General features: G+C 45.6%; 1 protein-coding gene across 3 annotated transcripts in view; it reads left to right on the top strand.

Moving 5' to 3' along the window:
* The window catches only part of ss18 (SS18 subunit of BAF chromatin remodeling complex), a 58,245-nt gene that overhangs the window by 26,726 nt on the left and 17,002 nt on the right, over positions 1 to 14,517 (top strand). For all 3 annotated transcript variants that reach the window (XM_048596233.1, XM_048596232.1, XM_048596234.1), the window contains exons 4-7: positions 2,987 to 3,134; positions 5,810 to 6,025; positions 8,612 to 8,776; positions 11,142 to 11,243. In XM_048596233.1, coding sequence (XP_048452190.1) covers positions 2,987 to 3,134; positions 5,810 to 6,025; positions 8,612 to 8,776; positions 11,142 to 11,243 — 631 coding nt within the window. The remainder of the gene's footprint in view (positions 1 to 2,986; positions 3,135 to 5,809; positions 6,026 to 8,611; positions 8,777 to 11,141; positions 11,244 to 14,517) is intronic.

Raw genomic sequence — 14,517 nt, 5'->3', positions numbered from 1 at the left:
AATCACTCGGCGATGTTGTAATCCTTTCAGAAACCAGAAACGGTGGAAACAGCAATTTGGAGTTAATTATTTCTGTCTTCAAACATTTGTAATTCTGCGCAGTGACATTAATTTGCCAACTCTCTGCCCATTCTACATGTTTATTAATTGCTTTCTGTAATTTGGTGAATGTTCACTGATTTGGTCCTTGCCATGAGTGAAGGTTGTCTATGTGCCGAGTGATTGTGTTAATATAAATTGTATTTCATGGAGTTTAGAAGAATGAGAGGTGATCTCATTAGAAGAGTCGAAATTCTGAAGTGGATTGACAGGGTAGATGCTGAGAGACATAGAGCCAAAACACAGCTGGAGATATTGAACCAAGCCCAAGGTGCTGGAGAAATGCAGCAAATGTGTGGAGGGAAAAGCAGAGTTAAGGTTTCGACTCTGAATGTGATGAACACAGGTGCGAATCTGTAGCTTTGGTGTTTAAATCAATCCCATTGGCCTCATTTTGTGGCTTCAAATATCATTTTTGTTGGGGGGAACCAGGATGAGCAGGAAGTGTATTCCTGTTTCACACCAACACTGACCCACCCCTCCCCACATTGTGTGGGGCATTGCTTCCTGTTATCACTCCTGAATGGACTGGCTGGAATATTCAGCTTCCACCCCCTTGTTTTGGACTCTGTCTCCTCTCTGCAGCCCCTTCTCCCACAACCAAGGAGGCTTCTTCCTAATAAGTGAAATCCTCTGGTCTTCGTAAACTCAACTAAGTCTCTCCTGCACCTTCTTAGCAAGAATGCACCTTGAGCCTGGGCTTGTATCTGCTGGAGTTTAGAGGAATGAGAGGTGAACTTATTGAACATGAGAACATAAGAAGTAGGAGCAGGAGCAGGCCATTTAGCCCCTCTAGCCTGTTCCACCATTTAATGCAATAATGGCATAATACAATACAAGCTAATAGTCTCAGCCTTAACTCTACTTTCCTGCCCCCTCTCCATAACCCTTCAAACCGTCACTAATTAAAAATCTGTCTATCTCCTTCTTAACATTTACTCAATGTCCTGGCATCTGCTACACTCTGGGGGAGTAAATTCCACAGATTCATGACCCTTTGAGAGAAGTAATTCCTCCTCATCTCTGTTTTAAATCTGCCCCCCCTTGTCCTAAAACAATGACCATTTGTTCTACATTGCCCCACAAGAGGAAACATCCTCTCTACATCTACTGTGTCAATCCCCTTTACCATTTTGTAGACCTCAATTAGATCTCTTCTCATTCTTCCAAACTCCAGAGAGTACAGGCCTAAACTACACTATCTCTCTTCAAAAGACAGATCCCTCATCTCTACAATGAACCTAGGGAACATTCTCGCAATCTGAGAGGAAGCAACAGGGTGGATGCTGAGAGATTGTTTCCTCTTGTGAGGGAAAATACAGCCACAGTTATAAAACGAAGGGTCTCCCACTGAAGATGAGTTGAGGAATTTTATTTCTGTTTGCGGGCCATTATTCTGTGAAGCTCCCTTCCCCAGGAAACAGTAAAGGCTGTGATACTGAATAATTTCAAGACCGACACAGACGGAGTTTGATCAACAAGGAAGTTAAATGCTGGGGTTGGTGGGAGCACACAGCAAGAGGAGTTGAGGACTCTAGTGGAATTGATCATTGTATTGAGCAGTCTTAATGGGCTGAATGGCCTACTGCAGCTCCTGTGTCTAATGTTCTTCTGGACTATTCCCCTAATCTCTCCTCCACGTCCCCCTGAATAAACCATTTTTAATGTTTCCTAATCACCTCACTCAGAGATGTTTATCGTACACCTTTGGAGCAGGTGGAACTTGAACCTGAGTCTCCTGGCTCGGAGGTAGGGACACTGCCACTGTACTACAAGAGATTGTGACACGTGGGTCAGTGTTACTTATCGTAAGCAGCTGCCTGGATAAGATAAACATTGTCAAGGTGACTTCGTACCTCGAGGTGATTCCAAAGCAATCTTCCAGCCTTGTGAACCCTGAGGTGAAGTCAGGCACAGCCTGTAGGCTAGGTACCACCATGAACTGAGTTAAAGAACAAAGAACAAAGAAAATTACAGCACAGGAACAGGCCCTTCGGCCCTCTAAGCCTACGCCAATCCAGATCCTCTATCTAAACCTGCCGCCTATTTTCCAAGGATCTGTATCCCCTTACTCCCTGCCCATTCATGTATCTGTCTAGATACATCTTAAATGACGCTATCGTGCCTGCCTCTCCCACCTCCGTTGACAATGTGTTCCAGGCACCCACCACCCTCTGCATAAAGAACTTTCCACGCATATCTCCCTTAAACTTTTCCCTCTCACCTTGAAATCGTGACCCTTAGTAATTGAGTCCCCCACTCTGGGGGAAAAAACTTCTTGCTATCCACCCTATCTATACCTCTCATGATTTTGTAGACCCCAATCAGGTCCCCCTCAACCTCTGTCTTTCTAATGTAAATAATCCTAATCTACTCAACCTCTTTTCATAGCTAGCGCCCTCCTTACCAGGCAACATCCTGGTGAACCTCCTTTGCACCCTCTCCAAAGCATCCACATCCTTTTGGTAATGTGGTGACCAGAACTGTACGCAGTATTCCAAATGTGGTTGAACCAAAGTCCTATACAACTGTAACATGACCTGCCAACTCTTGTACTCAATACCCAGTCCGATGCATGAAAGACTACAGAGTTGGGAGACTGTTGATCTGAACTTTTTTTCTCTCCGTTTTATAGTTTATTCCTAAAACCTGCAATGCTGGACTTTTCACTTTGCTACGTTTCTAACTACTATAACCGAAGAAGCTGTATCTAGGGACCTTTGTACCTAAGATGGCCTGTGCACCCTTTTCACTGTACTCATTTGAGTACATGTGACAATAAAGCTAATTCTCATGTGGTGGCAAGTCTGAGGTGTGGAGGTGAGGACTAAGGTGGAACAGAACACGTTGTTTTCCATTGTGATTACAGTTCTCCGTTGTGTTTCAGCCTCCCTCACAGTCCATGCCGATGGGACCAGGGGGAATGAACCAGCTCCCTCCCGGGCACAGCATGGGCACAGACAGTATGGTCGGTGGTGGAGGAGGAGGGCCCCCTACGTCGCACATGCAGAACCAGATGAACGGACAAATACCTGGTGAGCTAACCCTGTGGCCTACCACCTGTCCACCTAACCGGCCAGCTCGGCCAAGCTCCTTCTCAATACACCCGAGGGCAAGCTGCTACTTGAGGGCTCTGGAACCTGGTTTGACAATTAAACTAACAGACCTCTAGCTTTACTTCAACTCAGACAAATGTTTGCGTCTGCATAATTTTGGTTATTCAATCATGGGCAATGGTGTCACCAGAATAGCCAGCAGTTATTGCCCTTGAGCAGTAGAATGAAGAGGGTTTTAAAAGGATCTGTTGAGGGGCTGGAAGAGGCAGACAGACACTGAGGTTTAGGCTGGGAATTTAAATGTAGAAAGGATTTTTCCTCCTAAGGGGCAGTCTAGAACAACAGGTTGTAGCTTTTAGGATAAGGCGGGACAAATTTAAAACAGATGAGGAGAAATTACTTCTCTCAAGGGGTCGTGAATCTGTGGAATTTGCTTCCCCAGAGCGCAGGGACAGGGAATAAATTTAAAAAGGGGATGGATTTTTAAATTAGTAATGGGTTATGGAGAGTGTGGGCAGGCAGGAAAGTGGATTTGAGGCCGAGATGAGATCAGCCATGATTATGTTAAATGGTGGAGCAAGCTCGAGGGGCTAACTGGTCCACTCCTGCTCCTAGCTCTTAGATCCTGTTAACTGACTCCTGAAATGACCCAGCACGGTATTCAGCTCCAAGGGAATAAGGGATGGACACCAAATGCGGACATCACCAGTATGACCCAGTGAATGAATTTTAAATAGAAATATACGTGCGCCGGCTAAAATCACGAGCCACCAGCTGAACCCCATTTTCCAGTACTTGGTCCATGTAATTGGAGTTTACAGGCTAGTATCTCTTCATTAAAACATTCAAGCTGTGACCCCCTTTTCCTGTTTCAGCTCACAGCTTATGTTTGTGTACCTTAATATTGTAATAGATCAGTGAGAATGAGGGGTTGCGGTTCATCTTTAAGGTTACCCCTCCACCTTGTTACTCTGATCTGTCAGCTGTTGCTCATTGGTTACACATTTGCCTCTGAATCGTGAGGTTCTGAGTTCAAATCCCACCCCTGGGCCTGAGCACTAAAATTTAAGGCTGACCCTGCATTGCAGTACTGTTGGACTGCAGTTTTGTCAGAGAATCTGTCTTTCCGCTGAGACGTTAAACCGAGGCTTGGCTGATGTAAAAGGTCGTGTGACACTGCTTCGCAGAATCATAAAGGACAAAAGAGGCCCTTCAGCCCATCAAGTCTGTATTGGCAAGAAAACGACTCTAAATCTACACTGATCCACTTCCTTTCACTAGGCCCGTAGCCTTGAATGTTATGGCATTTCAAGTGTCTATCCAAGTATTTATTAAAAGTTGTGAGGTTTCCTGCCTCAACTACCCTCCTAGGTGTTGAATTGCAGACCCCCACCACCCTCTGGGTGAGAAATATTTCCTCAAATTCCTTTTAAACCTCCTGCCTTTCACCTTAAATGATATACCCTTGTTCTTGACCTTTTAACTAAGGGGACCAACAGTTTTCGACCCACCTTGTCATGCCCCTCATAATCTTAAACGCCTCTATTAAGTCCCTCCTCAACCTTCCCTGTTCCAAAGAAAACAGCCCGAGCTTATCCAGCCTCTCTTCATTGCTGAAATATTCCATCCCAGGCAACATCCTCTGTACCCCTTCTAGGGTGTTGCTTTTTCTTCCTTTATTCATTCATGAGATGAGGACATCACTGGCTAGGCAGCATTTATTGCCCAGAGGGCGGTTGAGAGTCAGACACATAGCTGTGCGTCTGGAGTCACGTCGGCCAAACCAGGTAAGGATGGCAGTTTCCCTCCCTAAAGGGCATTAGTGAACTAGACGGGGTTTTTCTGACAATCGGCAATTAATTCATGGTCACCATTAGATTCTTAATTCCAGACATTAATTGAATTCAAGTTCCACCATCAGCCGTGGCGGGATTCGAACCCAGGTTCCCAGGACGTTACCTGGGTCTCTGGATTAACAGTCCAGTGATAATAGCCATTGCCCAGTGGTATTATGCTCGAGGGGAGGTGATGGTGTAGAGGTAATGTGGACGAGGAACCTAGAACTCCGGGTCAATGTTCTGGGGGCATGGGTTTGAATCCCACCATGGCATGATTACAGTTATGAAGAAAAATCTGGAATTACTGTACAGCCAGTGTCAAATGTTGTAAAAACCCATCCGATGGAAATACTGCCACCCTTACCGGTCTGGCCTACATGTAACTCCAGGTGCATAGCAATGTGTTCACTCTGTACCCCCTGGGCAATTAGGGATGGGCAATAAATGTTGGCTCAAGTGGCATTGCCCACAGCTCCTAAATGAATAAATAAAGTCAACATCACAATATGCTGATAAGATGTCGAGCAGAAGCCCATTCAGCCCATCAGGTCTGCTGTTCACATTGCTGGTCAAAAGGGGAGTTTGCTGAGTGTGTTCCATACGTTCCAACAGACACCCGAGCGCTTTAAGATGCCTGTAGATGACAAAAGATGCTACATAAATGCAAGCTAATTAATTTTTTCCTCTGATCGCAAAGTCTACGTGGATTTCGCCGTAATTGTGGGCGAGCGTGTTATGTAAAGAGCAGGATGGCGGGGTAGGGGATAATGTAATCTGTTTTCTGTAATATCTGTTCTGTTTCTTCAAATTTGCCAGGCCCGAACCACATGCCAGTGCAAGGACCAGGCCAACCCAGTATGGCCAATGCCTCTGTCAGCATGCCAACCAGTAGCCACGGTTCCATGGGTGGCTACAGTCATTCGGTGACATCTTCACAGGGAATGCCAGTGCAGAGCCAGATGAATATGAACCCAGGTCAATCGATGAGTAACTACGGCCCTCGAACAAATATGAACATGCAGCCGAGCCAAGGTGGGTACCTTCGGGCTCGGCACCCACTGAGCTGCAACAACACTTTTTATGTGACGCCTTTAATGCAGCTGACACATCCCAGAGCAAAGTCATAAAGCAAAATTTAACACTCAGCCATGTGAGGTGACAGGTGATTGAAAGCTTGTTTCAAAAGTGTATTTTTTAATGGAAAGAGAGTGAGGGGAGATGTTGTGGGGGACAATTCCAGACCTTAAGGCCCAAGCATCTGCTGAAGACATTTCTGTCAGTGGTGGAGGGATATAAATCGGGGATGTTCGAGAGACCTCACTCTGGAGAAGCGCAGATGTTTTGGAGGGGCTTGAGGTTACAGAGGTAGGGAGGGCGTCTATTCACATTAATCCAGGGCAATTGAGAGCTCCACCACCTGCAAACTCCCCAGTTGCCCCCTTGAGAAGGTGGGGGTGAGCTGCCTTCTTGAACCGCTGCAGTCCATGTGCTGTAGGTAGACCCACAATGCCCTTAGGGAGGGAATTCCAGGATTTTGACCCAGTGATACTGAAGGAATGGTGAAATATTTCCAAGTCAGGATGGTGAGTGGCTTGGAGGGGAACTTGTTGGAAAGTACTGAGATAGGAAAGTGTGTAAATAGCCTATGGAGAAATCAAGGATGATTGCAGAAGGTGAGCTGAAGAGGGAGTTGGTAAGCACTCTAACCTCTGTCTGTTGGTTAGTATTTGAACTGCAGTGATGTTCCAGTGCTGGATGGTGTTACTGTGCAGATGGGGCTGTTAAATTAATACCCCGTTTGCCATCTTCAATGGGTGTGAGAGACCCTTCTGGTGCTGTTGACATAGGGTGAGATGTATATAATTATAAAGCAGCAGAAAGTGCTGAAAATGATCAGCAAGTCTGGTAGGGGAGGCAATGGCCTGATGGTATTATCGCTAGACTGTTAATCCAGAGACCCAGGCAATGTTCTGGGGACCCGGGTTTGAATCCTGCTGTGGAGGTGAGTCTGCAGTCACGTGTAGGCCAGATTGGTTAAGGACGGAGGATTTCCTTCCCTAAAGTGATAGTTTCATGGTGACCATCCCTGAAATCAGCTTTCAATTCCAGATTTTAACTGAGTTTAAATTCCACCTGTTGCTGCTGTGGGATTTGAACCTGTGTTCCCAGAGCATTGAGCTGGATCTCAGCACGCCACCATGACATTTTGGGTAGTATAATTGTGTTCAAAGAATGAATTCTCCATCCCTTTCTTTTGCAATGCATATTAGAGCCAGGGCCTCTGGTTTTTGAGGGGATTTTGATGGAGTAAATCTCTGAGTAATGAGGGGGGGACCTGATAGAGATATCTAAGATTGTGAGTGCCATGGACAGGGACAGGAAGAAGGGTCCTGACCTGAAACGTCAGCTTTCCTGCTCCTCTGATGCTGTCTGGCCTGCTGTGTTCATCCAGCTCCACACCTTGTTATCTCAGACTCCAGCATCGGCAGTTCTTACTATCTCTCCGTGGATTGAGAGGTGCTGGTTCCCCTACGTCTAGTGGTCAGTAAGAAGGGGGCATAATTTTCAAGTGAAAGTCAGGAGGTTTAGAGGGGATTTAAGGAAAATGTTTTCACTCAGAGGGTGTGGGAGTGTGGAATGCACTGCCTGGGAGGGTGTAGTTGGGACAGGAAACTTCACAACCTTTAAAAAGTACTTGAATGGACACTTGAAATGTCATAATATTCAAGGCCATAGACCTAGTGTGGGAAAGTGGGATGAGTGTAGGTTTAGTGTAGCTTTGGCAGTACATACTCAATGGGCTGAAGGGCCTGTTCTGCATTGTATGATTCTATGATATGGTAAGCACCACCTGCAGTGGAAATTGATTTTATCGTAACTTTCAGACAGAAATTTCATGAATACATGACAAGGGAGAAAATCACAAATAAATCCTCAGAATTCAGAAAAACACCAGCAGGCAGGGCACATGTGGGAATGGCTAATTCAGGGAGTCGTATAGATATATTGGTGAGGGATCTAGACCAGTGCAGAAGGGAGAAAGAGTTTGAAGGCTCTGTTATTAGGATGAGCTGAAGAGAAGTGGATGGAGCAAAGATACCAACATGGGCTAATTGGGCCGAATGGTCTGTTTCCGTGCTGCAGATTTGTTCAAGATAATGGGATGGCACAGGGGTTAGCACTGCTGCCTCACAGCGCCAGGGACCCCGGTTCGATTCCACCCTTGAGCAACTGTCCAAGTGGATTTCGTACATTCTCCCCGTGTCTGCGTGGGTTTCCTCCGGGTGCTCCGGTTTCCTCCCACAGTCCAAAGATGTGCAGGTTAGGGTGGGTTGGCCATGCTAAATTGCCCGTAGTGTTCAGGGATGTGCAGGCTGGGTGGGTTAGCCATGGAAAATGCAGGGTTACAGAGAGAGGATAAAGGGGTGGGTCTGTGTACTGCTCTTCAGAGGGTCAGTGTGGACCAAATCCCGAGTCTATGAAAATGTGCTGGTAGTGACAGAGTAATTGGATGGTTGCTTTGGCTATGAGCCAGGGTTGCTAGCTGGGTGTGGGGACCATATCGTTGAGATTCTAGGGCATGGTGAACACTCTCACCAATAGCTGTGTATCTTCCAGGCCCCATGATGCACCAGCAAGCGTCAACCTCGCAGTACAATATGCCACAGGGAGCGAGCCAACATTACCCCAACCAGCCGCCCATGCCCATGATGAATCCAGTGAACCAGGCGAACCACATGATGGGGCAGAGACAGATGCCACCATACAGACCAGCTCAGCAAGGTGGGTGCACCACGAAACATGACAACAGAAACTTGGGTGAGGGGGGTGGGTCTCTTATTGGTCTCAGTCAGTTGCAACACATTTACGTGTAGATGTGTGTGTTGTTCAATAATTAATGGTACACAGTGGGTTTTCATATCCCTGAAGGTAGTTAACTCTCGGGTATCAGATTTGCATTTGTAGGTACCAAATTACTGGTGCAGGCATGAAAGGTGTTCTTCTGCCCTGTAACAATTTTGTGGTGCCAGTGTCGATGTACAGTCACTGTAATTTGTGTGAAATCTTGTTGATGAAGGACAGTGTTTTGGAAGCATTTCCTTCAATAACCAATTCACTCGGGGCACTGCTGAGCACCTGCACTCTGTCTTAATCATTTTTCATCACCTTGTGGGGCAGTTTAAATAATGGAAACTGTGGTACTGTTTCTGCTTACGTTTGCCAGGACCAGTCACTACGGTGTGCTGAATGACACACTGTGTTCCCGGAGCATGTTCCTTCCGTATGCAAATACTTCTGAACGTTTCCACCTCTTCCCTCACTCTCAAACTGCCTGCCCTGTCCTTCCAAACAGTGTGAATGAACAGTTTTGGTTTTCCGAGTGTTTGTCGGTGCTGCCAGTTGTTTGAGAAGGGTAACTAGGGACAGGTAGTGAATGCTGGCCCAGACAGTGACACCCACATCTCATGACCTGTATTCATTTACGTATTCTTAAAACCAAAACCAGCATGGATATCAGAGTAAATGTCAAGCCTCACATGTTAGCACAAAAAGATTGCCTGTGTAGATTAAGATTATGTAAGAATATGACTCGCTTGCAAATTTTCTTTTTATTCAAACGCAAATCCTGCACGTATGGGCAGGTGGTCTAATGTAAACTTTTACTCACAACCAGCATCGTATCTGTCAGTGATTTATCTGTCGCTGTGTGAACGTCAGGACACTACTTTCTGGAAGTCCAGGGATCATTAGAAACAGAGAAATTAGGAGCAGGAGTAGGCCATTCAGCCCTTCGAACCTGCCCCACCATTCATTATGATCATGGCCGATCCTCTATCTCAATACCATATTCCCGCTATCTCCCCATGCCTCTTGATATCTTTTAAGCCTAAAATTCTTTCAATCTCCTTCAGTGATTTGGCCTCCCCAGCCTCCTGTGGTAGAAAATTTCACAGATTCACTTCCCTTTTAGTGAAGAAATGTTTCCTCATCTCGGTCCTACATGGTCTACCCCATATCCTGAGAATGTGTCCCTGGGTCTAGACTCCCCCACCCAGGGGAAGCATCCTTTCTGTGTCTAGTCTGTCCAGCCCCGTTAGAATTTTATACGTTTCGATTAGATCCCCCTCTCACCATTCTAAACTCAAGTGAAGACAGGCCCAGTCAAACCAAACTCTCCTCATCTGACAGTGCTGTTATCCCTGCTATCAGCCTGGTGAACCTTTGCTGCACTCCCTCTACAGCAAGTGTATCTCCTTAGTCCTTGTCCATGAATTACAAAAAGCTAGCGTTCAAGTTCAATGGGTAGTGGGGAAGGCAATTGAAATGTTGGCCTTTATTTCAAAGGAAATGGAGTTTAAAAGTTTCAGGAGGTTTTGCTAAAACTATACACTAGTCAGACCACAGCTGGAATACTGTAAACAGTTTTGGGCCCTGTATCTAAGGAAAGATATACTGACATTGGAGGCAGTCTAGAGAAGGTTCACTCAGCTGATCCTGGTGATGGAGGGACTGTCTTATGAGGAGGGGTTGAGTAGGTTGGGCCTGTACTCATTGGAGTTTAGAAGAATGAGGGGGAACATTATTGAAACGTACAAGATTCTTCAGGGTCTTGACAGGATAGATGTGGAAAGGTTTCTGTCCCTTGTGGGAGACTTTAGGACCATAGAGTATAATTTTGGAATAAGGGGTCACCCATTTAAGGCAGAGATGAGGAGGAATTTCTTCTCTCAGAGGGGAGTGAATCTGGAATTCTTTACCGCAGAGGGGCTGTCGAGGCTGGGTCGTTGGGTATATTCAAGGCTGAGAGACAGATTTTTAATCAGTGAGGGGAATCAAAGGCTGTGGGGAAAAGGCTGGAAAGAGGAGTTGGGGATCATCAAATTAGCTGTGATCTTTTTGAATGGTAGGAGCAGACTCAATGGACTGAATGGCCTACTTCTGCTCCTGTGTGTTATGGAGACCTGGGGAGTTTGCTACCTATGTTCTGCTGAAATTGTTCCTTGAATGTTTGCCAATTGCGTGTTCAGAAATCCGAGGGTGTTTTTAATCAGCTCAATACATCTTTGTGTATATTTCTCTTCCTAAAACAAAAGTACCAAACAGAAAAGGCTGCAGTTAATGCGAGACTGTCCCTATCTTGTTCTAGGTCCTCTCCAGCAATACGCAGGGCAGGAGGATTACTACAATGACCAGTTCAATCATGGACAGGGGACCCCAGAGAGCATGAACCAGCAGTATTATCCTGATGGTAATATATACCTCTCACCTCCTTGTTCTTGCTGCATTCTGTTGCGTATGTGCAGGTAACTCTCATCTCAGACTGTTCTGTACATGTTCTGTCCAGCTACTGTCAGTGATAGATCACTCCCAGCTGGTGGATAGTACGGTGAGTGTTTCTGGCCTTTTGGGCACAGCTATGTGGAATGTCACGGTGAAGAAACAGGCTCAGTCTGAACCTTCTCCACTTCATCTCGCAATGTCAGGATATCGTTGTCAGTCTTTTATCCTTATCCAATCTAACCCTTCCTCCATCCTCAGTCTCATGTTAGAGCAAACGTTGCTTCACCAACCAGGTACCCCCCACCCCCGGAGGGGCATCCCTCCATTGCATCACATCATTCTCAACTATCTCTGTTCAACTGTCTCTTATCCCAAAGCTCTAAGACTTTCTTTCCAAGCGGAACCTGGACATTCCAATCCTGGGTTTATCACAACAAACCACTTCAAGGTCTTGGCGTTTTAGGGCACGTGAGCTCTTTTTAGAACTCAACCTTACCATTCTGTCCCCTCTTTCTAAGCTTTCCCACTTTATGACCAGGGGAAGTACTTAATGAAAGTTAAGTTTTCCAAGTTAGTTAGCATTTTGGGTTAGCGACCTAATAATTAGCCGTGTTTTTGTCTGATGTTGCTGGGTTGTGGTGGATGAGTAAGATTCTGGGATTGCTGATGGAGTAAACAAGGTTTTTGCCAGCAGGACAGTCAGTCACCACACGGAATGGATTGTAGATAAATTGACAAAAGACGCAAAGGGAGGAGGTGAGAATGTCCCCACAAAGGATTTCTTATACAGACACGAGATAAGAGCCATCGAGCCCATCCTTCCTGCGCCGTCATTCAAAATGATCTTGGGATTCAACTCTATTTCCGACACCACAACCCCCCCAAACTCCTACCTCCCCATATCCTTCAATTTCCCGAAGAGACAAAAATCTGAGTGTCCCAGCCTTAAATGGGGAGGCGATGGCCTCGTGGTATTATCGCTGAACTGTTAAAACTAGGACCTAGTTAACGTTCTGGGGACCTGGGTTCGAATCCCATCACACCAGATGGTGGAATTTGAATTGAATAAAAATCTGGAACGAAGGGTCTAACATGACAATGAAACCATAGTCAATTGTCCAGGAAGGACCCATCTGGTTCACCAATGTCAAACTGACAATCAAAACCTTCCCCGGTCTGGCCTACATGTGACTCCAGACCCACAGCAATGTGGTTGACTCTTAACTGGAATGGTCAGTAAATGCTGGCCGAGCCAGTGACACCCTCATCTTGTGAGTGAATGAATTTAAAAAAAAAAAAAATTCAACAATAAGATGGTTGGTTAGCTCGGTTGGCTGGACAGTTGGTTTGTGATACAGACCGACGCCAACAGTGTGGATTCAATTCCCGAACCTCCTGAGGTCATCCCGAAGGATTCTCTTTCTCAGCCTCTCCCCTCGCTTGAGGTGAGGTTAAATCACCACCAGTTTGTGTCTCTCTATGGTCTGGTAGGCCTGTGGTGATTTTATCTTTTTATATTCAACATCGGGGCATCCACTGGATAGGAGAGCATTCCAAAGATTCAGATCCTGAAGGAATTTCTCCTGGTCTCTGTCCTAAATGGTCAGTCCCTTTTTCCTGTGACTGTGCCCCTCCATCCTGAATTCCTTAACCATTGGACTCTATCGAGCCCCAGCAAAATCTTCCGTAATTTAATCAAATCACCTCTCGTTCTTTTTATTCTAACATAGGGTAACCCTTTCATCCCAGGCCCAGCTTAGTTATAACAGTGCTGCCCTGTCTCCAATGGAGGTAGCTTCTTCCTTGAATACAGAAACCAAAACTGCATACACTGTTCCACCTCAGGCCTGTGTAATTGCAGCAAGACTTATTTATTTCTTTAATGATCTGGAAAGTGCTGCCTGATAGGGCGGTGGGAATGGAGTCAATTTGAACTTTCAAAAGGGGAGTTGGTTACATATTTGATGGAAAAAGTTTGTGGGCAATGAGGCAAAAGCTGGACGGTGGGACGACTAATCCAATAGCTTTCCAAAGCTGTCAGAACAGGTATGATGGGCTGAAGGGCCACCAGGATGTCTTGTCCAATTCTGTGAAAACACATTGTGAGGTGTGAAAAACATGAATGCAGTGTTTGGCTATGCTGCTTATAAAGCAAAACAGTTCTATGTTTTGTTATCATCAGCAGGTGAATTTACTGATGAATTGCTACGGGCTCACCAAGACAGAGAAAGGTGATAGCACAGAACGAGACCATTTGGCCCGTCATGACTGCATTGACTATCCGAATGAGGAATTCAGAGTGCCGTTCTTTCACCTGTTCTCCATAACCCTCCGCGTTGGCCCTTTTTCGATATTGAAGATGTCGAAGAGGGTTGACAAAGTAGATGTAGAGAGGATGTTTCCCCTTGTGGGCAATCCAGATGGAGACGTTATCATGCAGGATAAGGGGAGGGGGCAGATTTAAAACAGAGATGAGGAGGAATTACTTCTTTCAAAGGGCCATGAATGTGTGCAATTGACCCCAGAGTGCAGGAGGATGCTGGGATACTGTGTAAATTTGAGGAGATAGACAGAGTTTTAATTAGTAACGGGTTGAAGAGTCATAGAGAGTGGGCAGGAAAGTGGAGTTGAGGCCGAGATGAGATCAGCCATGATCGTATTAAATGGTGGGGCAGAATGGCCGGCCTACTCCTGATCCTAGTCCTTATGTTTTAATAATCTAATTCTCTCTCAAAATCCTCAGTTGAACCTGTCTCAACCAGACTCTTCATTTTCAGATCCTAACTGCTACGTTAATATCTCTCCACCAATTCATTCTCCATCTTGGTATTTTGAACTAGGAGCATTTCTGGCAGTTGCACTCATGTCGTCCTTAAACAGCATGTGTTTTATTCTGGTGTGTCCAAGGACTTCAATCCCGTTTTCATAATCCATACATCTTGCCTTAACTAACGTTGCAAGGTTTCCACGGAAAGAGCAGGAGGTAGCCAATACAACCTCGCTAATTATGAAAGGACAGAAAGCATCAGGGCACTGTCATTGACTCGTTAGCCTGAAGTTTGGAAGCTAGAAAATTCTAGAAGGTATTATCAAGGCTGGGATGACTAGGTACAGGGGCGGGGGAATAATAGTCAGGTTGAACAGAGTTGATTTGAAATTGTGAAAGGAAAATCATATTTGATAAAAACAAAGTTGCTGGAAAAGCTCAGCAGGTCTGGCTGTATCTGTGAAGGAGAAAACAG

The sequence above is a fragment of the Rhincodon typus genome, chromosome 4, assembly GCF_021869965.1.
Source record: "Rhincodon typus isolate 14 chromosome 4, sRhiTyp1.1, whole genome shotgun sequence".
NCBI classification, from domain to species: domain Eukaryota; kingdom Metazoa; phylum Chordata; class Chondrichthyes; order Orectolobiformes; family Rhincodontidae; genus Rhincodon; species Rhincodon typus.
The sequence above is the reverse complement of the archived record's forward strand: the minus strand, read 5'-3'. Positions and strand labels throughout refer to the sequence as shown.